This window comes from Sturnus vulgaris, chromosome 4 (genome assembly GCF_052056855.1).
Source record: "Sturnus vulgaris isolate bStuVul1 chromosome 4, bStuVul1.hap1, whole genome shotgun sequence".
NCBI lineage: Eukaryota > Metazoa > Chordata > Aves > Passeriformes > Sturnidae > Sturnus > Sturnus vulgaris.
The window spans coordinates 22388770-22414474 of NC_142246.1; the positions used below are offsets into that span (position 1 = coordinate 22388770).

The 25705-nt window shown below is 35.6% G+C and overlaps 1 protein-coding gene across 6 annotated transcripts in view; it reads left to right on the forward strand.

The window, feature by feature from the left end:
* Nucleotides 1–25705, forward strand: part of KLHL5 (kelch like family member 5) — a 50461-nt gene that overhangs the window by 21938 nt on the left and 2818 nt on the right. For all 6 annotated transcript variants that reach the window (XM_088163274.1, XM_088163275.1, XM_014871041.2 and 3 more), the window contains 8 exons: nucleotides 4553–4689; nucleotides 5447–5643; nucleotides 13081–13293; nucleotides 18034–18220; nucleotides 19115–19339; nucleotides 19644–19806; nucleotides 22344–22556; nucleotides 24812–24983. In XM_088163274.1, the coding sequence (XP_088019400.1) occupies nucleotides 4553–4689; nucleotides 5447–5643; nucleotides 13081–13293; nucleotides 18034–18220; nucleotides 19115–19339; nucleotides 19644–19806; nucleotides 22344–22556; nucleotides 24812–24983 (1507 nt within the window). The remainder of the gene's footprint in view (nucleotides 1–4552; nucleotides 4690–5446; nucleotides 5644–13080; nucleotides 13294–18033; nucleotides 18221–19114; nucleotides 19340–19643; nucleotides 19807–22343; nucleotides 22557–24811; nucleotides 24984–25705) is intronic.

Below are 25705 nucleotides of genomic sequence, written 5' to 3' on the forward strand. Positions count from 1 at the left end.
TTAATGTGGTTCACACTTGTTTCTCATTTATTTAGGGAACCGACTTCGCTTCTCCAGTTTCTGCTACTGTATCTATTTCTGTAGTGCATGAGGCATATGTCACTGCCTGTTGTTTGCTCTGGACTTCTCTTCTGAGGAGAAACATCTTGCTGTAGTTGGCATACTGTGTGTTAAATATGCATGAAAGTTAAAGCCAAAGAAGCACACTTGGTGCTTGTGGCAGGAGGTGGGAGGCTTATGATTGTCCCTTGTTCACTTTATAATGTTGGAGCAACTTACAAAGAAGCTTTGCCTTTTGCATGATAAGTTCTGTTTTGTTTTCACAGAGAAGCATAGCAATAACTACAGTCTTAATCTCAGTAGATCCAAAGTATCTCACTGAAAACAGAATTTTTTCATAGTGGGAAAGATAAATATGGAAATGCTAAATTTTATAAAAATTCAATAAGATGACTGCCTTTATGTACTTGTAGTAGCCAGTGTTGTAAGAAAAAACTTCTGTGGTATTTTTTGCTGCCTCCATGCAAATTCAGACTTCTTTAGTATTGACTGGATCTGTCAGGGCATTTCAGAACATCAGTGATTATTTTGTCTTTAGACTTAATAAGCAAGAAAATATGTATTAAATAGATCTTAACTTAATGGCTTGGCATTTTAAGATGAGTAAGAAAATAGAAAGTTCACTTATGCTGGACAGCTTTTTTTTGCATTTTTTTTTCTTAAGAAAGAGTTTTTCATAGTATGTGGTCATATAGAGCTAGTAAGAAAAAACATTTTTCATTATTAATATTAATCACACTCATATATAGAGAGGAGTATTCAGATTTTCTATTTTGAACCTGGTATCTTTAATAATTCCTGTATTTTTAAAATTATCTGCTTCTAGTTTTATTGAGTGTTGTGAGGTTCATGGTATATGTTTTTAGAGAAAAGAGACATGAGTTTGGTGTCGCCTTGGTAATAAGTACAGGTAATACATTACTGTGAAATTCTGAGAGGTTTTGTATCTATTCAAAGAATTCAGGCTGAGTCTACTACAAATAAAAGGATCACATATAGTCAAGATTTTTCTGAATATGGCATTCTCTGTTGTTCAAAAAGTGTTTATCTTCTTCTGTGCTGAAATTATAGCTAAAAACTTACAAAGTCAAGAAGCAAGTAGGAAAAGGGGACCATTCTCCACTAGGAAGAAATTTATTATATTCCCACTCCTTCAGCTTGCAGTTCCATAAAGACATTTTGGATACTTTGATTTAATTAATATAATTAAGCTTTTCATAGCAGGTGTTTGTGTCCACTGCAATTTCAGATGTCTGCTATTTATTATGTTCATATTTATTATATTCAGCTAACTGCTATATCCATAATAAAAGCTTGTTTTGTTTGTTAATAACCCACTGATTAGAACATTCATGTAAGAAAAGGGAAATATGTGTAAATTCCTGCCCAGAGGGCATTTAAAGCCTGCTCCACATCCTTTAATCAGCAGACTGGGCAGACCCATTCTCTGTCTTTCTGTTGACACTGAAAGGTGGAAATACAAAAGACCTGGGACTTAAGAAGAGAAGGCAAATGGAACCTTATGTACTCTAGGGTTTAGGAAGCTTGTTTGAAAGAGCTTGAACTCTTCTGTATCACCTTACAGCTTCAGTGAATGCTGATAGTGGGTTTCCAGGGATGGTTTTCAGCTGTTACACAGTCACAAACAAGGAGCTGCCTCCGAAGAGTCCCTTTTATCTTTTACATCTTAAGCAGCTTCACTTCATTCTGTCAGGTGAGACGGGTTGGGAGATACTAAGCCTGTAAATTTCCAGGTTTGGCAGCTGTCATCATTTTACATGGTAATTGCTTTGGTGACCTAGAAAACTAGATGATGCAGTTTGTGGCAGTTCCAAAAAGTACAGGTTTTAAAGTGTGCCACATATTTTACTGTCTCTCAGTGGAAAACTCTTCAAAATAAGATAAGCTGTCATGGTAGATCTTTCTAATTTTGAATCAATACAAACCACTGAAGTTAATGACATGAGTAGCCTTGGAGCCTCTAGTAGGAATAGAAAAATGTACTGAAACACCCAGATTTTGTCAGTATTTAGTGACAAGTGAATATCAAATCACATGTGTATAGCAGTAATTGATTTTTATTGACTAGTGGGAAAAAGATAGGACAAGAAAAGGCCAGTTGGCTGAAAGTCTGCCTTTGTTTTCTTTTATCCTAGCTCAGTGTCACCTTGATGCGTTGTATATTTGAATTCCATTTCTTTCTTTGAAAGAACTTTTCTAAATTAGTTGAATTAAGAGAAAGCTGTGGATACCTCTTCTAATGCTTTTCGTTGTGAAATTACTACAAAACTGCTCTCAGTATAATTTGTGCTTTTTCAAAAATTACCTGTATTAAACTACCTCTGGACTTCACATCTTCTGTCACCATATGCAAGTCACTCTCTGGAGAGTGGAGCATGTGTACCTCCTCATGGATCTGAACACATTTGCAAAAGTAGTAAATGCAGTATATTTCTGTTAATTTCATTTGGAGGACTCTTGAATCTGGAAATTACAGGGAGAAACTTTTTGATATCAAACCTGTGATAGAAGGCATTGGGACCCTCGTGTTACTATTTGGCATTTCTTCAGCAGTTGTTGCTAAAATGTATATAGTCCAGTGTTCTAAATAATAGTGCAGCTACCTAGTTCAGTTGCCCTGCTAGGGCAAGAAAAAAAAGAAAAAAAAATGAACCCCCAAACTGTAATATGACTAAGTATTAAGTTCTGTTTCCCATTGCAGAAGACCTGTCTTTTTCAAGCTCTGTCTGTTCTGTGTAGAAGTTCTAAGTCAGAACTGCCAGATGTGAATATGTTAAGTTGGTTGTTTTGACTTTTTAAATTCTAAATTGGACCTGCCGAGATACTTGGGTTATTCAAACCACTTTCCCTTCCAGTGAGAACCCCTATTTTGTGAACAGAAATCTGAGCTTGTCATCTCATTTTAACATCAAAAGCAGTTACAGAAATTTTCACTTGATACTTACATGAATGTACTCTCTAATTTAGTCCACTTCTATAGGTCTCTGGGAGGCAATATTTTCATTTAAATGCAGATTTCTTTAAACCTGAGGTTAAAATGCCTAGAAGTGATGCCTGGGCCCTACCTTGGCAGAAAGTTCTAATTTTTCTTAGCCACAGAATAAATGGCATATTTCAATAACAGAATTTCATTTTTCCGTGAAAGACCAGAACTTTGTTTCTTTTGACAAAACTTCAATCATACAAGGTGTTAAAATGAAATTAATCTTTTCCCCATGAACTCATAACTCTGTGTTGCCTCGCAGCTAGAAAATAAGGATTACTCTTTTTTCCTGTAAGCTTATAAGTCTGACCAAATGATCAATGATGAGAGAACTCACAAGAAAAATGTACTATGGCATTAATTAGTCAAAATATTATTACTTTGCAGTTAATTAACTAAGAGACAGGTCCTTGTATTTCATTATTTTGTATATGTACTGTAAATCCTCCCCTAAGCACTGATGCTCACCTTTTCAATTAGTTTTGCTCTGTTTTGTGGTTCCTGACCTCTGTCATTTTAACACACCAGTATAATGATTCAGCACAGCAAAAACTGCCTGAAGTATTAGATTAATTGAATGTAGGCATATGGACTGTTTCATGTTTTTGCAGTAGGCTGGGTTCTTGGGCTTGCTGTTTGTTTAGATCACCACGTATAGCACGTGTATTTATATTGAATTCCCCATGGGCAAGGCTACAGCACAAAAATTGATCCAAGTCATGAGGCCATTCCTGGAGGTCTCTTATTCCTCCTGAATAGTTACGGTAGGTTTCATATTCCTGCCTCATATAATTTTCTCTTTTATCCCAGTCTCTGAACACATACTGAGATATTGAAATTCTTGCACATTTTGCAGAATGGCATTATTATTTGCAGTGACTGTTTTATTCTTAAAAATCCAAAGAAATGTCCATTGTGCACTAACATGTTTGCTTACACAGTATCATAAAATAGTCAGGATTGTTAAAAAGGCTAAATACATACAAAAAAGATTACTCTGAATCATCTCTACATTTAATGTGACAAGTTTTGTTATCAGTATTAGTAATTGAATGTATATTTGTGAACCAAGAGTAAAAGCATTTTAAAGCACTTTGAAAAGCACTGGTAAGTCATTCACATTTTAAAAAGTATCTAACATAATATGAATTAAAGTCGATTCAATTTTATTTTTATTTAAATAATGTATATTTATATTCCATTTCCAATTTATGTGGATTTAGGGGGTTTATGTCTGTGTTGGCCATTAAAGGTTTGAAAGAGTACTTAGTTTAGATCAGTAGCAAATGTAAGTTTAGTATTGTACTTCATTATTCATAGAGAGAAACTAGAACATGGAGTGCTTTGTCGATCTTTAAATGTTTTTCTCACTACAGTGTTTCTTCAAAGGGCAAAGTAATGAATCATAAATTAACAAATATCAGGTTGACTAATAGTTTTTTCTTTTCTTCTCTGTTTCTCTCCTTTTCTCCTGCATATCATACTCAGATTGGTTCTCTCCTCTGTTTCGGACTACTTTGCAGCAATGTTCACTAATGATGTAAGGGAAGCAAGACAGGAAGAAATCAAGATGGAAGGCGTGGAGCCGAAGGCATTATGGGCTCTGGTTCAATATGCATATACAGGTAATTGAAGTGGAAATGGGAATTTCATCTAATGAATTGTCCTCATGTAGGCATTGTATTCCATTACTCATGTTATTTAAATTCTTATAAATAAATAAAAATAAATCATAGAATATCCTGACTTGAAAGCAACCTACCAGGATTCTCAAAGTCTAACTCTCAACCCTGCTCAGAGCACCACAACAATCACACCATATGTCCCAGAGTTTTTTCCAAGTGCTTCTTGAACTCTCTCAGGCTGGTGCTGTGACCACTTTCCTGGGGAGCCTGTTCCAGTGCCTGGTCACCCTCTGGGGGAACTATCTGTTCCTAATGTCCAGCCTGACCCCCTGACACAGCTTCAGGCCATTCTCTCGGGTCCTGTCACCAGTCAGCAGAGAGAAGAGATCAGTGCCTGCCTCTCCTCTTCCCTGGTGAGAAAGCTGCAGACAGCAATTAAGTCTCACTGCTGTTACCTGAGACAACCTGATAGGATAAAATTTCTCTGATAATACAATATTCAATTAGTTAACAAATTATGTGAATCTATTAAATGTATCGTGACTGACAAAAAAAGGAATCTCATTAGGATTTCCTTTCCTTATGTCATTATATGTACTAATTTTGAAAACTATTAGTTATCTAATGCTGAGGATGATGTTAAATAAGCCTTCTATTCTGTCATATAATCTGTAAATAATCCTGTTGCCTTGGAGTTTTAGAGAATTTGTAAAATTATAAGAGAAAATTAATGTGATTTTCTTTTTTATGTTACTAGGTCGCCTTGAATTAAAAGAAGATAACATTGAGTGCCTGTTGTCTACAGCTTGCCTTCTTCAGCTCTCTCAGGTTGTAGAAGCATGCTGTAAATTCCTAATGAAGCAGCTTCACCCATCCAATTGCCTTGGAATCCGATCTTTTGCTGATGCACAGGGTTGCACTGACTTGCACAAGGTGGCTCACAATTACACTATGGTATGTTGTTACATTAAGTATCATCTCCTTTAATTAGTATTGGAAATACAGAATGTTTTCCTAAATATAGTACTAATGTTTTTCCCCCAGAAAGCCTTCATTGTTTTCAATCAAGAATGCTTATGTGGTCCCATGATAAAAAAGGACAAAATAACTGCAAAGTTGCTGGTTTAGAGTTGGAAAGAAATACACAAGCATTAATGGTTCCCTGTAACAGAAATGGGATTATGGGGTATATATTTAATAAAGTATTTCAAAAGCTTGTTCTTCTTTCTGACAGTCAAAAACTACAGACTTCACAGTGGGCAAGCTGCCATCATCTATTCCAAAATTACACATTACTAAATGGAAGTGTAGAGTTCCTTTATTGTAATGAACTGGGGTAATCAAGTTCTAAGTTATACTTGGATTATGCATATGGACATTCAGCAATATAGATTCTGCATTATCCTTAATAACTTAGCAATAGGACGTGGGGCAACAAAGAATTTAATCTTAGGCAAGGTAATATGTGACTAAATACAAATTTGCTGGTTATATTTTTGAATTAACTTATAGAAATTCAGACCTAACTTAAGTAAACTTTATCTGCTTAACTTTTATTTTAATACAAAATGTTCTTTTTTTTCTTCTCATAAGTGTATTTTAATAAAGTTATGAGAAGAAGGCAGAAGAACTATCTCTGAAGCAAGTCAGTTCATCTGATCTTTGTAGTTTTGTGAGGCATTTTGCTCCCTTGTTGAGGAAATTTTGCCTAAGTAAGCTCTTGGGATCTGGATGAGGGCATGTAGATACTGCATAAGAGATGTGGGAATGAAGATAGTACTTAATTTGCTTGTGTGTCATGGCATTACCTTGCCATTAAGATATTGGCTTAGATCCAAGAGTTGTATTTTATGTCTTGTAATTAGTATTAGAAATCCGTGACTCTTCCTCTTGATGCCTTAGGTTTTGCTGGTTTAAAACCATTTAAAAAAAATTACTTCTTGGCTTAAATTAATTTAGGTTAGTATGATTAGCAGTTTAAGAGAGGGGTTTTTTCATATACAAGACAATATTCTTCCACAGTGAATGGCTCTCTCACATATTTAATATCATGGACACAAAATTTACTGAGGCAGATCAATAAATAATGTGCAGATTGTAACTTACATGTTTCTATCCTTGGTCTTCATTATTGCACAAACAAAAATAAGGAGACTGCAGTTAGGTAGAATGTGCAATGAAACAGTAAAGTAAATGTGGCTTATGCCTTTGAGGAGTATCAGAATTTATGTTAAGTGAGACCAGTGATAGGAAAAATATGTGAAAAGAGAAACTCCCTCCTCTGACCTACTTGTTCTTTTTCAGAATAAGCATGTATTTTGGTCTGGACTATTGTCATGTCCTTTATAAGTGAACTGCAAAGATCAGAATAGTAAGAATTATTAGACCAATGCATCCTTAAAGGGAATGCTGGCATTCCAGTCCTAGTATTTTGACTGGTAATTCATGACTTAGGGCAAATATTGGCTGTGAACTTTCTAAAAGCCATTCTTTTGCAGCACCTATCTTTCTTTTGTTCAGACCAGAAGAAAATAGTTCTGTGCCTTTTGGCTGTTGTTTACTTCAGTGGCAAAATTGTTGCTTTTAAGGCTTTGATGTGAACGAAATTCAAATGAGGTGGATTTTAAAAAGCCATTTTCAAAACTAATTAGTTGTGCTAGATGGATTTTTCCCAAGGCCTCTTTTAATGTTGTTTAGTTCCAACAGAGACATTAAATTGAATTTTAGTAATAATGAGTAATAGAGAAGCAGCTTCTTTATTTTGAAATGAATGTTGCTATGGAAACTGCATAGAAATGTATAGTCCAATTGAATCTTCAATTAAAATAAATCCCCAAGTAATTTCATTTGTTTCAAAGCTGTTTGTAAAAAGAAAATGTTCAACACTAGTAAGTACTAGGTACTTGATGCTCTTTCCATTAGGAAGTATTAGTGTAAGGGTTAAGTACACCTGTAGTAGCTGGCAAAAATCTCTTTGTTAAAACAGGAAATTTTTTTTATGCTGCTTTGGGCTGCATAGAACAGTGTGAGATTATACTGAATACAGTTTATACTTTTGTTTCTTTGAAAATACTAGTAGTAGAAGGTAGTGAATAGTATAAAATACTTAAATTGAAATTTATGTGTTATTTTCTATGAGCTTTTTTTTGACAGAAAAATACCTTGATCGCCATGTAATATTTTTACAAGTAAAACAACTTCTCTGTTGTAAAGGTTTTTATGACACATGTAAACAGTTTGTCATCATCTTACCTGCTTTATTAAGATACCTTTTTACATAAAGATTTGAAAGTCAGGTGAAATGAGCATTTGCTTAAACGGGAGGATGAATTGATGCATTATCTCATTAGGTCTGTCTCTGTTTATAGGATTCTTCTGTCTGAGTAAAGTATTGTAGTCATTGGAAAGCATCAGCAATAAAAAAAATTAATAAGAAGGACTTGAATGCTTCATTTCTTGTTATTACAGATGTATATTATCCTAAAAGGACTGAAGTATTGCATTACTTTATTGCTTACTGTGTGGACGGTTGATAAGTTTTTTTGACAGAGGGGAACAGTTTATCAAAACTGGTTGATTATTTGCATTGCAAACTTAAGCTTAAAAAATCCTCAATATACATGAAGTGAAACATGAAATTAACTGAAGTGATTAGTAGTGGATTTAAGAGCAACTTTGATTTTTACACATCACAGTTCTAAAATAGAGTTGTTAGAATCATGAAATGTGTCTGAGTAAAGATATCTTTTGAACAAAGATTATCCTGTTTTGCTGTGGTTTATATATAGTATTTGAGGCATACAATTATAAATTTAGGAATTTTGTTAGAATGGCCAGTCTTGTATCTGTTTGCTGTAATGAATTTGTAAAGACATTTTTGCACAAAATCCCTTCTGCACATTTTTATTGCTGTCTTCGAAGTCAGAATAAGCACCCCTTTTTTACATCTTGTTTGTTTGAAACAGTTAATAGTGTACCTTGAATGAAAACCAATAGCTCCTTTTCCACAAAAAAGTAAACAGAAGGAAAGTTAATACTTTGAGATGAGGAAAAGCTAGCCTGTGCTATTTCCAGAATATGAAATATCTGGGGTGACTAGTGAGGTGTTCTTAGGTGTCAGTAGCTTCTTCAGTAGCCAGATTTTAACTTTCCAATTTACAACTAAAAAAGAAAGAGTAGACATTTGGAACCTTATGTGTGATAGTGCCCAAGTTCGTCCCTATGTAATCATTGTTACAGCTATGTGTGCTTAAAGCAGAGTGAAAAGTCATTCTGATTTTCATCAGAAGTCTTCAGAAAGTACGTGAGCACTGATAGTACTACAAGATTCAGATAAAATTAGTTTTGGAATTTGTGTGATTTCTGAGCAAGTCAATGGATGTATAAAAACAAAAGCTTAACAGAGTAATAGACTGGGTCCAAGCACAGAAACTAGGTAGTTTTACAAGAAGAGGTGTGGCACACTTAGACTTGCTTTCTCCTGTAAGGCAGTATTGGGTAACAAAAAATAATGGAGTTATGATTTGGAAGAAAGAATTAAAGAGGGATAGTTTGTCCTTTTTTTTCTTGCAACAGACAGGACAGATTTTTCTTTTGTTAGTGGGGAGCATGAAGAGAGAAGAAATTTAAATGCTTTTCATCCATGAAGGGCCAGAAACAAAGATTGTGATAGTACCTAAAACAAGGATTTTACATTCTTGCACCTGAAATTGCAGTCCAAAATATCCTGCTCAGTAATCAACTGACTTGGAAAATACTCATTCACTTTCTTTTCACCTTTGAAAATCCAAGATATTTTTGTCTTTTAAGCTCCCTCAGTCTTGCCTAGCACAATAGATCAGTACTGCCTTGTCAAGACTGAATAGGTTTCTGCAGGCTGCTCAGCCTGTTTTGGAATCCAGAAACAGTGCAGTGAGGACTCAAGCTATAATAGCTGTACTCCTAAACAAACTCTGCAACTATTAGGTTGATTGATTTTTTAAGACATCAGTCAAATCTGACTAAAAGTAAAGTAGGTGGTATCTGACAGCTGTTTGACTATTAATAGCTTACCAGGAAGTCAGATAGCTCAGTTCTTAGTGAATTCATACTTAGTTGACTGGTGGACTGAAGCAGTCAGCAGACAAAATTACCTGTTTGATCTCATTCAGGTCCTGTGAGTCAAACACCTCTTGCTTTTTGGTTGCCCAAGTTCAGAGTTGAAGCAGAGCCCTGTGGTTACAGCTGCCTGTTGGGCAGCCTCAGTCCCTCTCAACCTGCAGGTGTCTGATGATCTCCAAGGTTTTCATCCTTCTGACACAGTGTGCAGAGAGACTAACCACCTCAGTGCATCCCACTGTAGGGATTAAGTATCATTTAGAAATACACACCATAGCATCTTATTTTTTATGTGCTCCTAATAATTTTTTGCCCTGTACTAAGTCCAAGGCAGATCTGTGGTTAAGAGTATCAGTATTACTGAAGTTGCTGAAGACTGAGTTTGAAGGTTATGATGTGAATGAGCAGTACTCAGCATTGATCATGAGGGCTGCATGTCCCTGTCTTGGTTAATACATAAGCCTCAGGCTACTTACTTGAGAAAGTTTCCAAGCTCTTTGAGGAGCTAATTTTGGGGTTGGGAAATTCTGTTTACTTTCAGGACCAGAAAGCAAGGGATTGAAACTGCAGGCGGTTTGTTCTCTGAAATATCCTGTTCTTCCACAGAGAGTTCCCATAAGAAGAAGGAAAGAAAAGGCTAATGAGGAGGTTAAGAATGCTAGGAGATACACTGGCTCCTTCTTTTTGTCTTCAGAATCTCTGTCTGTAAAGGAAGAGGAATTTTCAGATTCTGATTATAAAAAATCCCAGACATAGGACAAAGAGTGCCTGTATTCCAGTGGAATGCTTTGATACTCTGCTGAAAAGGAGTCTGCTTTAAAAATAGAATGGGAGCAAGAGGAAATTGAACTTGTTCCCATCAGAAAGCAATGGTCTGCAAGCAACAAGAAGGAAAATCAGGCTTTTTTACATGTAACAGCTGTTGAAGAGATGAAATCCAGTTGGAAAAAAGCTTTCCAAAGAGGATCCCTGCTTGACTTATGAGAGATCAGCTTGTTGTTGCCTCCAGAGACAAAAGAACTTTTCATGCAAGTGCTTTCCCCTTCCTCTTCCTATGATCTGGATAGACAATTTGGAAAGTTTAAGGTAGTAAGTGTTGGTGTTTCTCTTTGTCAGAGCTCACTGCCTGTTCATTCAGCAAAACTAAAAGCACAACTCCAGCTTGTATACTCTAGGAAAAAGAGCCAACAAAAAAGCAGCCAGTGGAAAAAAAGAACTCAGTGAAATATAAATTCCTGTGAACTGCATGTTTAAACTGTGGAAATAATTTTGATCACTTCTCAGATTCAATTTTACTGCCAGGCATTTAATATCAGAGTGAAATAAATAACAATGCATGTGTAGTGCTTCTGAATATTGGTACAGTCATTTCACTGTTTTTAATTAATATATTTGTTCATTTTAACTTTTATTTTGTAATACAAATAGTTAAATGAATTAAAGAGGAAAAGACAACTCTATCTCCCTTCTAATCTACTATAGCTTTCACTTAGAAGTACTTTTTTATGTGTAGACATCTGGGTGTATATTGTAGGAAAGCTTTTCAGATATTAAATATTTTCAGATATTAAATGTAAAAGTTTTCTCTCTAAATTCTATCCACAAGTAGAATTATGTACACCAGTAACATTTTCAGTTATTTTCCTGATTTCTAGAGTTACCCATGGAGTGGAGTAGCTTTGATCTTTCCCCTTACGTATCTTCTAGCCATCTTCTATGCATCTGGCTTTCATGTAAGATGGACTATTTCCACCTGATTAGTTTTTTCCTCTTAGCTCAGCTTTTTTTTTCCTTAGTCAGTAACTTTGTAGTACTGAGGTGTAGTTTTGAAAGCATTAGTCCAAGCAATAAAAAGAAGTATTAACTTTTTTGCTTTGTTGTCATGATACCCATTGTATATATAATGCCAGACTCTACTGTCATTTTTGTTGCCATTTTAAATAGTAAATTCAGACCTATTTCGCAGTGCACCCTTTGCTTCTTCTTGTTTCTCCCCTTTTTTTACCTAAAAATCCTATTCTTTTTCCAACATGTGCTTCTAATCTACAGGTTTTTTATTAGCATGCAATTCTTTCTTTTAAAATCATTAAACAAGACACAAAGTAAGGCTAAGTTTCATATTAGGCCTGGTTAGATTTCTGTGTTTGTGCATCTAACACATTTTGTTCTCCAGGTGTTTTAGACGTGCATGTGATGTGACATTTAGATGTGATGGCAGACCAAAACCAGCATCCCATTAGCTGGCTATCTAGCCATCCACAGTACATTTAATAAATTGACTGTAACATTATTATCATCATGAATTTACTCTCAGTTTTGAGTGTGAATTTAGCTGGAGTTCAAGCTACCAAGATACAAAAACATGTTGTGATCTTACTTTTCTGCTTTTGTGTTGCTTTGCTTTGCTGCCTTGTAGAGGTATATGGGGAGAGAGGATAGACATAACATCACCTTTTTCTGTTATATGCAGGTTTTTCACAGTAAGTTCAGTGTGCTAGTAGTATTTCTACATACTTCTGCTATTTCAGCCTAAACTGATCAGAATCCTTACAGAATATGCTGCAAGTCCTCGTATTATGAAGTAATCCGATATCAGTGTAGGACATGTTACATATTATGAATTTCCTATTTTGAAATAAGGATTTGTTGCTGAAAATGACAGGATGAAAGTTAGAAGATTGAATCCTATCAGAATACATGTTGTTAGTGTAGTAAGGCATGTGTAATATTGTAGATTCTTTGTATGTTTTGCTCCCCAGTCAAATCAGATCAATTGTATAAAACCTATGAAATAGCGAAATAAACTTAATATAATCCATTTTAAGTCAACAATAAAATTGTTAGTGTTGTTTATTTCCTCTGAAAACTTACTGCCACATTTTCATCTAGCAGTAATGAAAACAGTTACATGTGCCCAGTTGTTGTAGCGTGTTGTGCTCTTTGCTTGACAACAGGAACAAACTGCATCTTTTAAACTGTACTTCAGAAAGTATTTCTTCACTTTGCAGTGCCAAGGTAGTAACACCCACAACCTATGGCTCATTTCTGTTTATACACTTCCCTCAGTTGTTCCAGCACATCTGTCTGTGAGACTGAATGATTGAGTTGGGGAAATATCAGGGTGAAAATAATTCAGTACTTTAAGTTCTTTGGTCTTCCTCCCGAGTCAGTACTCCAGTGGGATGGCTGAGAGATGGCATGAAGGGAGGGAAAAGAGGGGAGGATACAGCAGGTGTTCCATAAAATGTCTTCAAAGTATGATGTTGCTTCTATTAAAATACTTTTCTTTTTCAGGAAAACTTCATGGAAGTAATTAGAAATCAGGAATTTCTGTTATTACCAGCCACTGAAATTGCTAAGCTTTTAGCAAGTGATGACATGAACATTCCTAATGAAGAAACTATACTGAATGCACTACTTACATGGGTTCGACATGATTTGGAACAGAGAAGGAAAGATCTCAGTAAACTCCTGGCTTACATTAGACTGCCTCTGCTTGCTCCACAAGTAAATTGTTCAGTTCCTCTCTAGTTTATACTGTGATTACAGTGGGCGTAATGTTGATAACATAAATATATTAATAGTGACAAATCATAAAATGTATAGTGACCTGAATTCTTAGCACTGCATGTAAGAACTTAGCATGTTGTATAGGCATTATAGTTTGTGTCTCTTTGTGAACTGCAGCATATTCTGGTCCTAGAACACAAGAAGGGGGAAGCTTCTAGAAAAAGTTGTTTTTCTTGCCTATAAAATGCTTATCGAGGATATCTTAGTCACTAGAAGCTGTGTCCTTTTAAAATTTCTTCTGTATGGAACTTGTGCAGTTTATTTGGCTCATTATATTTCCTTCATGTGGAAATAGCTAGGAAAAGCAATTTGAATTAATTGTTTGGAATTATTTTTCTTCTATTAACTCTTGATAGGCCATAATTGGGTACTTCTTTTTCTCCCCAGTCAATACATTTTCTCCTTCTTGGACATTAACAGAAAATGTTGAGGAGGCTTTTGGCTCAGTTTGTTTAAATAGTTGTGAATTACAGTTTTCCTAGTCCTATAGGAATTACTCTTCCTGTTAGTCTTGTACTGACTCCCTGAAAGGCAAGGAGGCCCTGCAGAGAGACCTCGACAGATTAGAGGGCTGGACAATCACCAACTGTACAAAGTTTAACAAGGAAAAGTGCCAGGCTCTTCAAATGGCATGGGGCAACCCTGGATGTACAGACAGACTGGGGAATGAGGTGCTGGAGAGCAGGGCCACAGAAAGGGACCTGGGCGTCCTGGTCCATGACAAATTGAACATGAGCCAGCAGTGCCCTGGCAGCCAGGATGGCAAACCCTGTCCTGGGGTGCATCAGGGACAGCATCACCAGCCAGGCAAGGGAGAATCGGGATTGTCCTGCTCTGCTCTGCACTGAGGCAGCCTCACCTTGAATATTGTGTGCAGTTTTGGGCACCACAGTGTAAGAAGGATCTAAAGCTGTTAGAAAGTGTCCAAAGGAGGGCAACAAAGATGGTGAAGGGCCTTGAGGGGAAGCCCTCAAGTGTAAGGAGTGGCTGAGATCACTCTATCTGTTCAGCCTGGGGGAGACTGAGGGGAGACCTCATTGCAGTTACAGGTCCCTTGTGAGGGAAAGAGGAGGAGGGGCAGACACTGATCTCTTCATTGTGGTGTCCAGAGACAGGACCTGAAGGAATGGCTTGAAGTTGTATCAGTGCAAATTTGGATTGGGTATTAAAAAAGGGTTCTTCACCCAGAGGGTGTTTGGGCACTGGAGCAGCTCCCCAGGGAAGAGCTTAGAGCACCAAGCCTGACAGAGCTCCAAAGTATTTGGACAATGCTCTCAGGCACATGCTGTGACCCTTGGGGATGTCCTGTGGGGTGCTGGGAGTTGGAGTCAGTGTTCCTTGTGGGTCCCTTCCAACTCCGCTTATTTTGAGATTCTGTGATTCACTACCTGAAAACAACTTTGTAAACTAGATTTGATTATTTTTACATATTCTTTCCTTTCTTCTCTTTCCTTGTTGGACCTTCCTTAGTAATATTTAATATTTACTATAAAGTCAAAGGATTTTGCTTTATGATTTTCAGTTTGTTTGGTGAGAATTCTCTGTTAAATGAAGAAAATGGGATTTTTATGGAACCAGAATAATAAATAAAGCTAATTAACACAAGAAAAATGGAGTTCTGTTAATTCATAGTGATAAATTACATGCACTACATTCTGTGTATTACTTCTAATCTAATGTCTTCTTGCTGGATAGTAAGATTGTCTACCAAGCATTTTAGGACTTATTTCCATACTGATTATTATATATTCAAATTCAGGATTTTCTCAGCTGTGGCCTTGACTTTGTCATTCACTCTTTCTAGAAACATAATTCAGTGTAAGGCAATTGACAAGGAGGAAATAATTCTTTTGTTGAACATTTAATTAATTGATAACTAAGTAACATCTGCTGTATTCCTTGTACTTAATTGGCTGTAATTGAAACATCTGTAGAAACTGAAAGTACAGAATTTATCCCAGAAATATGTACTGAAATCAAATTATGCCCTCTCAGTAACTGATTAGGAAAGTAGCAAGATGAAATAAAAAGCAAAATTGTATTTTACTTATTATTTAATATTTAATTTTTCGTTTTATCTCCAAATATGTACTAATATTTCTAAAACAGGATTTTTCTATTTATTACTTTTTTTAACAAATCAAAGTGTTAGAGCTTTGATTTTAATATTGAAACATTTAGTAGATGAGTAAACTTATTTGAAGTGCCCAGAACAGTCTTAATGTTTTCAGAATCATGCTTTTCTTCATGATTATGTTACATTAGGCAATCTGACAGCAGATATCACATAATTAAAAGCTTTTTAGTTTTATGGTTGATGAGTTAAAGGTATTTAAAAGAAGTTAAATTAGAAAATTGAACAACTTGCTAAAACCAAAACCATTGCAAACAGAGATGCAGATGCACTTAAAAAAATCTTTAGGAAGTACTGTGAAACTGTAGCACTGGAAGAAAAACAGTTTTAAGTAATTGTTAGTTTTATTGGTTGGTTTTATGCATCTCTTTGTAGACTGCATTCTGACATCTCTCTGGCTAATGCAAGCAGTATATTTCTTTTTCCTAGAGATGAATATTTGTCAGCCTCTTTAGCTGTAAGGTGGTAAATATTACATCTCTGATAAATAATTAAAAAGATGATTTAGCAATTTCTGAATTACAAGATGGCTCGGATTCCTTTTAGACTGATTCTTAGTACTGGAGTGTCTGCACTTTCTCCTTACCAGATTTGCAGTTACTATGATTTCATGCTAACATGTCATTTGTAAATGCTGTTAGAAATGCTTTTAGTACAAGGACCTATGTAAATAATAGAACTTGGAAAAAATGTACTTTTAATAAGCCCATTCTAACATCTTTGAGTGAGGAATAATTATAGTAGTTTTAGTTTCAAGATCCTGCAGACTAGGTTGCATTTCTTTTTAAATGAAATAAAGTTGCTTTCAGAGACTGCGATTCTGTGCTATGAGAAATTCTTTTTTGGTTAAGTGGGTTAGAAACTGTAGAAGATGTAGGTTGCATCTTGTTGCAGAACTCACATTCACGCCTAGTGTTGTGTTGCTTCAAATATTATATACTGCTTGTCAGAAAAATATATTGAAAGTCTGAATTGGTCATGTTGTATACAAGCCTTAGTATTTATGCTCTGGCAGTGTCTGATTTAGGACAATAGGAATTAATCGATTTCTTTTTTATGTATTTTTAAACTCTGTGCAATTCTATAGCATTGCACACTGGCAGTTAAAAGACAGCTTTTAGTTTATTGTTTTATAATCACGAAGTGTCCCTGTGAAGTGATACAAGTGGTCTTTTGGGTCAAAACAAGAGACAATGGAAGGTATAAAAGTAAAGAGTGAGATTAAGTTCCCTCTATTAATTTACATGAGAACACTTCATTTGCTATTTTAAATAATGAGAACTTTAGCCACTTAGAGAAATGCTGCAAAAGTATCAGTTTTCTGAAAATCACTGATGAAGGGCTTTGAAAGGGTTTTTTATTCTCTCTGTGATAGTTAATTATGTTTTCTGTCATATTTTGTGCTATTTTGCTTGATACCAAGATGTTCAGATTTAGCCATCTGTACTTACCTGTATCTCTTCTGGAACCATGATTATCACAGTTGCCACTTTGCAGCCCTAAGGCAGCTTTAAGCCAGGGATATTCACACCATATTGTGCACATCTATTTCACAGCAAGTTCTTTTAGTACTTCTGATGACTGATGTCACAGCAGTTTTGTACCTGTTAGTGATTGGCTGTCAACAGCTCAATAATGACATCTCATTCTAGTTTGTGAACTTGCATGTCTAATATTCACTAAGTGTTTGGATTTTGGCTTTTCAGAGGCATCTGCCTTTTTTTCTCTCTTTTTCTGACAAATGTCCAAATCCCAGTGGGGCACTTAATTTCTTTTTTCTCTCTTACTCATGCCATGTTGTGCAGCTCAGACAAATACCAGTTTCCAGACTTCTAATAATTAGAGTATGACTCTCAACCTAATAACTTCTTTTTCCTGCATTTGATAAATATGGAGTGCACACCACTCCAGAATTTTTGAACTTAAGAACTTCTGTTTGTAGTCTTTAGTTGAATTTTATTTAATTCGTAATTAGGGTTTAAAAGTTGTCAAATTTTCTTGCGAGCTTGATACAAAAAATTTAACAAAGGCTTTTATTAAGTGATACACTGTGATCTTGGTCACTGGCAGGGTGAGAAACAGAATATATATTAAAATATTCAGTGTGTGCTGAAAGGACTTTTACAGACCTCTGCACTGGGCAGGTTTGGGAATTAAAGCATGAGGTTGAACTGACTTACATACCCAGAACCTGTTTCCATTTTCTTGAACATTCCTGCACAGCACTGGAGGTCAAGGAGATTGTTTCCTTCCTTTGGACCATTAAGCTTAAATCATCCATTAAGATCAGATGGCCTTCCTCTTAAAATATTTATTTATTTATTTATTTATTTACTTGATGGTTTCACTCAAAATGTGAATGTTCTGTTTATTAGAAATTTATTTTTACCCTAGTCTTTTTTATATATGACCATTTTGAAAATACAGAGATTTTAAATCAGGCAGTGGAAGTGTCTGTATAAAGTATCATCTTGATAATCGTGATTTTATTCTTCATGTGGCTTATAGAATACAGCTTGTTTGATTTTCTTTCTTTTTCACAGTTTCTGGCAGATATGGAGAACAACGCACTCTTTAGGGATGACATTGAATGTCAAAAACTCATTATGGAAGCAATGAAGTACCATCTGTTGCCAGAGAGACGACCTATGTTGCAAAGCCCTCGCACCAAACCTAGAAAATCTACAGTGGGCGTTTTGTTTGCAGTTGGAGGAATGGATGCTACAAAAGGTATTGGTTTATTTAATGTTTAGCTGATGAACTAGTTTTGGTTCTTTTTAAAAGAAATGTTTGATAGATTTTTTTTTACAACTTGTTAAATCTAAAATTCAAGTATTCAACAGTACAGAACATGAAACATCTAAAGTGTATACTGTTTATTAGGCTGAAAAGACCTATATATCTTTGAGAATACTGTAAATCTAGAGTTCTGATTTGAAATTACCATAAGAATAGCTGACTTCTGAGTAGTGAAGTGTTTAATTGAATGCAAACTAATCTTTATTTACTTGAGGAGGCAGTAATTTGGAAAAGGAAGACAAAGACTAAAAGGCCACAAATGTGACCTGCACATGCTTTAAAAAGAAGCAAAAAACAATTATTTTGTCTAATTGTTAAATAGTTGTGTCACAACTACTTGGATTATTTTTTTCAGAGAAAATTCCATACTTTTTAATGGTAATTAGAAGGGATCTGGTAAGTTAAGGAAGTTATGGCAGAGAAAGTGTTTTCTTTAAGTTGTTGTTTCAAAGCTGTTTCTCAGTAGTTCATGTCACATATCATCAGCTTTTTTTGTCTAATATTACAAAACAGTTGATTTCAATGTATGATTGCATTCCACATGGTTGTTTATATTCCTGATATTTCTATTTCTAAAGGCTTGATTCTGCAAAGCAGTTATAAAACCTGGTTTTTTTGTCTTGAAAAGCACCAAGAAAGTTGCCCTTTGTAATGGTGGAGGTAATTGCTGAGGAAGTCAAAAAAGACTAGTCTACACAGATTTAAGAATATGCTGCAGGATATCATGGTGTCTTGTGGGATCAGCATATTGATAAAATAAAAACTATCCTAATACCTAAGAACTTCTTTTTTTCCCATATCTAACTTGCATATATTGTCATTCAGGAGCTACAAGCATTGAAAAATATGAACTTCGTACCAACACATGGACTCCAGTTGCAAACATGAATGGACGAAGATTACAGTTTGGAGTTGCAGTCTTAGATGATAAATTGTTTGTTGTTGGTGGCAGAGATGGACTGAAAACATTGAATACTGTGGAGTGCTACAATCCTAGATCAAAAACTTGGAGTGTAATGCCACCAATGTCCACTCATCGTCACGGTCTTGGTATGTACAGTTCAGTAAAGGCTGACTGTGTGTTTTTTTTAAAGGTTACGTGTTATAGGATTGGTGAAAAAAACATTCAGAAATAAAGTTTAGGGGAGTGGAAATTTTAAATTTTTTAATGCCATCTGCTTATTCAATGTCCTTTTTCCTTCAGATTATATTGAAGATTGTATTTGGTAGCATTAGCTAGCAAAAGGAATTTTTTTCTTTTCCGGTTTTGTGGTTCACACTGGACTGTCACTAAGAAATTCTGATCTTTATTCCTCTTATCCAGACGCAATTATTTTTCATATCTGTATTTTAGGAGTAGCTGTATTGGAAGGTCCCATGTATGCTGTAGGAGGCCATGATGGCTGGAGCTACCTGAATACAGTAGAAAGATGGGATCCACAGGCACGTCAGTGGAACTTCGTAGCTAGTATGTCAACTCCCAGGAGCACCGTTGGTGTAGCAATATTAAATGGAAAGTATGTGAAGGAATTTCTGTTTTCAAATTTAAAATCTCATTATTTTAATGTAATTAAAGGACCATCCTAAATGACTATTAATAATTTCTCTTGATAGATACGGGTTGGTAGCATTAAGAGACAAGTTTTTTCATTCACAGAAAAGATACCATGCTGGGTCAAGCAAGCCTCTCCACAGCATCACAGCTGTATATCAAGTGTTCTAGCGCCCTCATCGTCCTAGTGACTGTCAGCTGGACTTGCTCCAGTATGGCGAGATCTTTCTTATACCAGAACCTGATGCATTAGAGTATGACATTTGGCAGAAAATAATCCCCTTTGCATTCCAGCTGGTCCCAGAGACAAAGGGGCTGGGTGCAGCTGGGCCTAATTTCTGTTTATAATCAGTTCAGCGCTGTAAGTCTGGTTGTGTTTAATACTTTCACAATCACAGAACCACAAACTGTGTGTTTTTGAAGCCATGGAAATGTAGATTTGGAGCTGCTGGTGATGAATGCATTTATTGCATTAGCACTAAATATACTAAGGCTAACCAATGATTAATCAAGCTAAGTTAGCAATTCAAGCTAAATTAACAAATTCAGTCTCTCTCTTCACTCTTAATTAAAACTTAGTTTCACCTGGGTATGCACCTATGCAGTTGGAGATGCAATTCTTACTAAAGAAATGTCCTTGCTTTGGGAGTGGAGAGAGGAGCAAGCCATGTTTTGCCAGGGTGACTACAGGAATACCATAGCAGACAAAAGCTACTGATTTACTGAACATTATTGTGGTTATGGCAGAATATTTACACTCTATTGTCCACAAATTTTCACTTCCTGCTTATGTGCTGTCTGATCCATCTCCCTTGGGCTACTTGAATGCTGTCAGGTAAAAAAAGTTTTTCACACTTTTTTTATTTTGGAAGCCTAGTCACTGGTAAATCAGTACTGAAAGGCAGTACTGATATCAGTGCTTGAAGAGGGTTCTGTAAGATCTGGAATAAACCCAAGAATGAGTGGAAATGCTTACTGCCTGGAGGAACGACCAGCAAGAATGCCTTGGCTGCCTTGGAACTGCAGTCTCAGATACCTAAGTTAGGTCTTAAGCTGGCTATATACTCAGCAGAGGGTCCCAGATGTGATGAAAATCACCAGAATTAGAGCCTCACATTTCCCTATTGTTATAGAATATTGTCTAGACTCTTCATGGAGGCAACAACAAAAGATCACTATAGCTGACAATTTTAAAATGCATGCAGCATTTCAGATGCAGGAGCAGGAACTTCTGCACTTTCCTATAACGTAACTTGGTAAGTTCCAGTGATAGTATCAAAACCTTCATATAAAGAAATTATTATGTCTTTCTCCATGTCCAGAATGTGAAATTACTGCATAAGTGATCAAAACTCTCTCATGTTTTGAGGGAAGACAAAGTTGGGAGCTTCATAAATGTTATGTTTTGTAAAGGATTGATTTTAGTCATGAACTTTATGGAACTACAACAGAGTTTTACAGAAACCTTCAGTACATTACTTAGCTTAAACAATCTGTATTACTAAACTAAGAAACTTTCATGGAATTTTTTTAAAGCATATTAAAACTGTTACTGAGAAGGGCTAGATCAACCATATTTACAAGATGTTTGTATTTAACTTCCTTGATCAGTATATTTAAAAAACCAAACACTAGTATTACCTAAACTGAGGACATCTTGAATAGTTTTCATGATAACTGCTGTAAATTATTCACACCATCATTATCTACAATATCTAATGTTTGTTTGATTATTTAACCTTTCTTAGGCTCTGAAATTATTTAAGGTGATCTCTCACTGGATTTTACTTCTGATGCATTGCTTCCTTTTTAGAATGGCTTCTGTGTTCCTACTTTTCCAAATAATAGTGCTGGGCATGTCTGCTGCTATGCCTAGATTGCATATAAATTCTGTTCATAAGCTGTTTATGAAGTTTGATTTGATTAAAGGTTCATCAGTGATTGAGTCCTCCTAAACCCAGTTCTTTTTCATTCATTTCAGTCAGCCCTTACAAATAATTGAAATGCTTTGTACAAAATGCTAGAAACTTTTTTCTTAGGTCTAAGCAAATTGGGCCACCTAGTGGGTGTGAGGGATTTAAGGTAGTGCTGTCAGTCATGAACTAAAACCCAGGTCCAGAAAAGCACTTGAATGCTTAAGATGAGGCAGGGTAGAGATGGTGCATGCACAGATCCACTATTGAATTTATATTTATGACCCTGCAAGTCACATATGTAATTTTGAAATTGACAGCTATAGGCATAGGTTGGAGTATAAATGCTGTGTCTCATATTCCATTTTCTGTAAATTATTGTTGTTATGCATTGATTGTTACAATAGGAAAATATTGGAGCAAAGTCTTGCCTGAGTTTTCACAACAGAGCAGTCTACTGAAAGTTGAAACTCTCCTTCTAAACTTCCCTTTTTAACAAACTTGGAATCCTTCCTGTTTCACAAGAAACTTATTCAGACAAGATTTATTTTCTTCTTTTTTTTTTTTTTTGTTTTGTTTTACTTTGTAGGCTTTATGCAGTTGGTGGTCGAGATGGAAGTTCTTGTCTTAAGTCAGTAGAATGTTTTGATCCTCATACAAACAAATGGACTCTCTGTGCTCAGATGTCAAAAAGAAGAGGGGGTGTAGGTGTAACCACCTGGAATGGGTTCTTGTATGCAATAGGTGGCCACGATGCTCCAGCATCCAACTTAACATCCAGGCTGTCAGACTGCGTGGAAAGGTAATATCCTGATGGAGGCATATCCTGCTATGGGATTCTAATAGTGCTAGTCTATCAAGTGATTTATGGAAAGAGCTGTGAGTAGAAACCCAATAAAAGAGGTGTGTTATTTTTAGCATGAACAGAGGAAACTTATATCTAAAATTATGCTGTGTAGTCATACTATGATTTGAAATGTTAGCAGGAACAGATTATTTAAAGCAAATTCTCCTTAATGCAATTCATCTAGATTATTTTAACAATCTCATTGAATGAACTATGATTGGTAACTGAAACAACTTGGAACTGAATGCTTTTAAAAATGGAGTAAATCTTCTTTTACACAAGAAGTCTGAATCTATTCATATAGTAACTTTCAAAGGAGTTAACAGTAAGGTTTTGTGGATCTTTATATATCAAATTATTTCTTGTATCCCCTAATGACACTGGGAAACTGGCATGTAATTCAATCATTCCTAGGCTGGTATATCTTTCTGTAAAGTGATTAATGAATGACTGTATCACAAGTTGCAGAAGCATATGTGATCCAAAAAATATTTTTTAAAGATAGTAAATACTTCATAATTCACTATATTAAAACTCCACTGGCACTTTAGGTATTTCTGAACTATGCTTTAATTCTCTCTCCGCTCCCTCACCGCCAGCTGTAAAACTTTTCTTCTTTCCTGTTACCTCCCAACACTTACAGTAAGTCTTCATTGCCTATATTCTTCTTTACTAAATTTATTCATGCCAAGACATATATTTTACCCTTAACCCCCCCCAAAACCCCAAACAAACAACAAAAAAAACGCACCACAAAAATCCACCACAAGAGAGTTAAAGTTTTCAAACTTTCAGAGTCCTTGTAGACCTGAAAATACAGTGTGGGTCATAACCCTTAACATGTGGAAGTTGCACTGAAAAGACCCCAGAAGGGTTTGCAGATAGGAAGCTACTTCTCAGCAAATGCCAAATTTTTAGGGCAATACAGATAATCAGAAACCCAAGAGAAGCAGTGAGTCCGTGTATTTTTCTACATCATTGTTCTCTGAAACAAAGTTACAGAACTCATGACTTTAATAAATAGGGATCATCTTGTAATGCATTTTGTCCTTGCTCTTTAAGTGAATTGAAATTGAAGACCATCAAATTAATGGAACTAGTTCCTTAAAAAAAATAAAGAATTAAGAAATATTAATTTTAAAAAATCAGGCTTTTATAACCGCACTAAGTTTCTGAATTCTATTTTGCAACAGAAGTTGCTATTCCAAGATAAATACAATCGCTTATAAATATAAAATAATTGGAAAAGTAATTTCTACATGTAGCTTACTAATCACCCTCTTCTATTTGCATATGTACTTTAGGTAGTGTTTTCATGTTGCAGTTATGCTTGCATGCATTTGTGTAATACTTTGACTAGAGGACAGCAAATAAAATTGTTAGAGCTCTTTGTATCTATGTTCTTCATGCAAAAAATATTAAGACTAGTGTCTTTCAACTTGTTTTTAGCAAGTATGATCTTAGCCAAATAATTATTTTCTTTGTACAGTTTTTTGAGCCCTTCAGAGTTCTGTAATTACATTAGTTCTGTTGTAAGCATCTGTAATCTTAAAAAAGATTGTCTCTTTCAGTCAGATTAAAATCTATTCCTTGCCATAAGCATAGCATGGAGTCTCCTACGTAGTTCTCAATTTGACTTGTAAAGAATGTTGATAATGTTCTAGAACCACACCATTTTTTCGTTAAACCATCTGCTGTTTACTGTGCTGATACTTCTGATATCAAAAGTGTTGTGAATTGTCTTAAGGGTTTGGCGTTTCCCATATAATTTTCTCATACCACTTTTGGGTTTTTGAAATTGGTAATCTTAGTAATGGTAATCTTAGTACCAAAACAAATTTTATCAGCCTATGCTTTGACATACAGTACTTATAGCAAGCACTTGCTCTACTGTGGTGTAGCAGCAGAACAGTTTGTGCCATGGTGTGTTTAGACATACAGAATGTGGTAAGAGCAGCTATATATGGCTGTATGACTCTTTGGAAAGGAGCAGTAAGCAGATATTTGGCTAATAGTGACTGTGTTACCAGATGACTAAAGAAACAGTTTCAAAGGGAGAGGAATTGAGGAGGGAAAGTCCTTTGAAATTAACACCCAGATCTCTACTGTCCTGTTTTCTACTACCTTGAGGGCATCAATTCCAGTACATTTTTTTTGTTGTAGTTGAATTTCGGTAACAGTTTAAGAGCATAACACAAATTATCTTTTAGGTATGATCCCAAAACAGATATGTGGACTGCTGTGGCCTCTATGAGCATTAGCAGAGATGCAGTGGGAGTGTGTCTTCTTGGTGACAAGTTGTATGCTGTTGGAGGATATGATGGTCAAACATATCTTAATACTGTGGAGTCTTATGATCCCCAGACAAATGAATGGACACAGGTATAGTTTCTGATCAGATCATACACTAGTATTAATATTGTTATTTCAAATATGTCTCCTTTTGCAAGGAGAATTCAACTATCCCTTCCCTAAAAAGTACTTTCTTACTAGTCTGTTGTCTCTTTTTTCCGTTTGTGTAACATCTTGAGATGACTTATCTTGAACAGACAGTTGTTACTTTCTAATAAACTGCCCTCCTTTCTTTTGCAAGGGTATAGCTATTTGACTATTTCAGCTACTTTTAATAAAATGTATTGCCATATTCCCCAAACTGTCATAAAGGATTCTGTTTACATGACTTCCTCTTCTGAAGATAAATGATAAATGTAGATTTGTCTTAGCTCTAATGTGTCTCTCAGCATTGATTTTGTCAAGGTTTTGTCAGTTTTTCATAAATAATCTCCTCCTGATGTGAATGCTATGTACAGTGTGTGCACGTTTCAGAAAGCCTTTACCCATTTTTCTTTTTGGAGCTTCAAAATAAAAATAATTCTTCAGTTCATGCTCAGAAACCATTACTGTTAGTTCAGAGCTTGGTTACTTTTATATAACTCCAGGAATGTGTCTCTCTGTTGGAAGAGCACACACAAGGACATCCTCAGCTGACTGTCCTTTGGTATCTAATGGCATTTGAGATACCCTAAAGCATCTACATCCACAAAAGGTTGGCAGATACAGCACAGAATCTATAGAACACCGAGGCCCTCCTAGAGTCCAGTTGC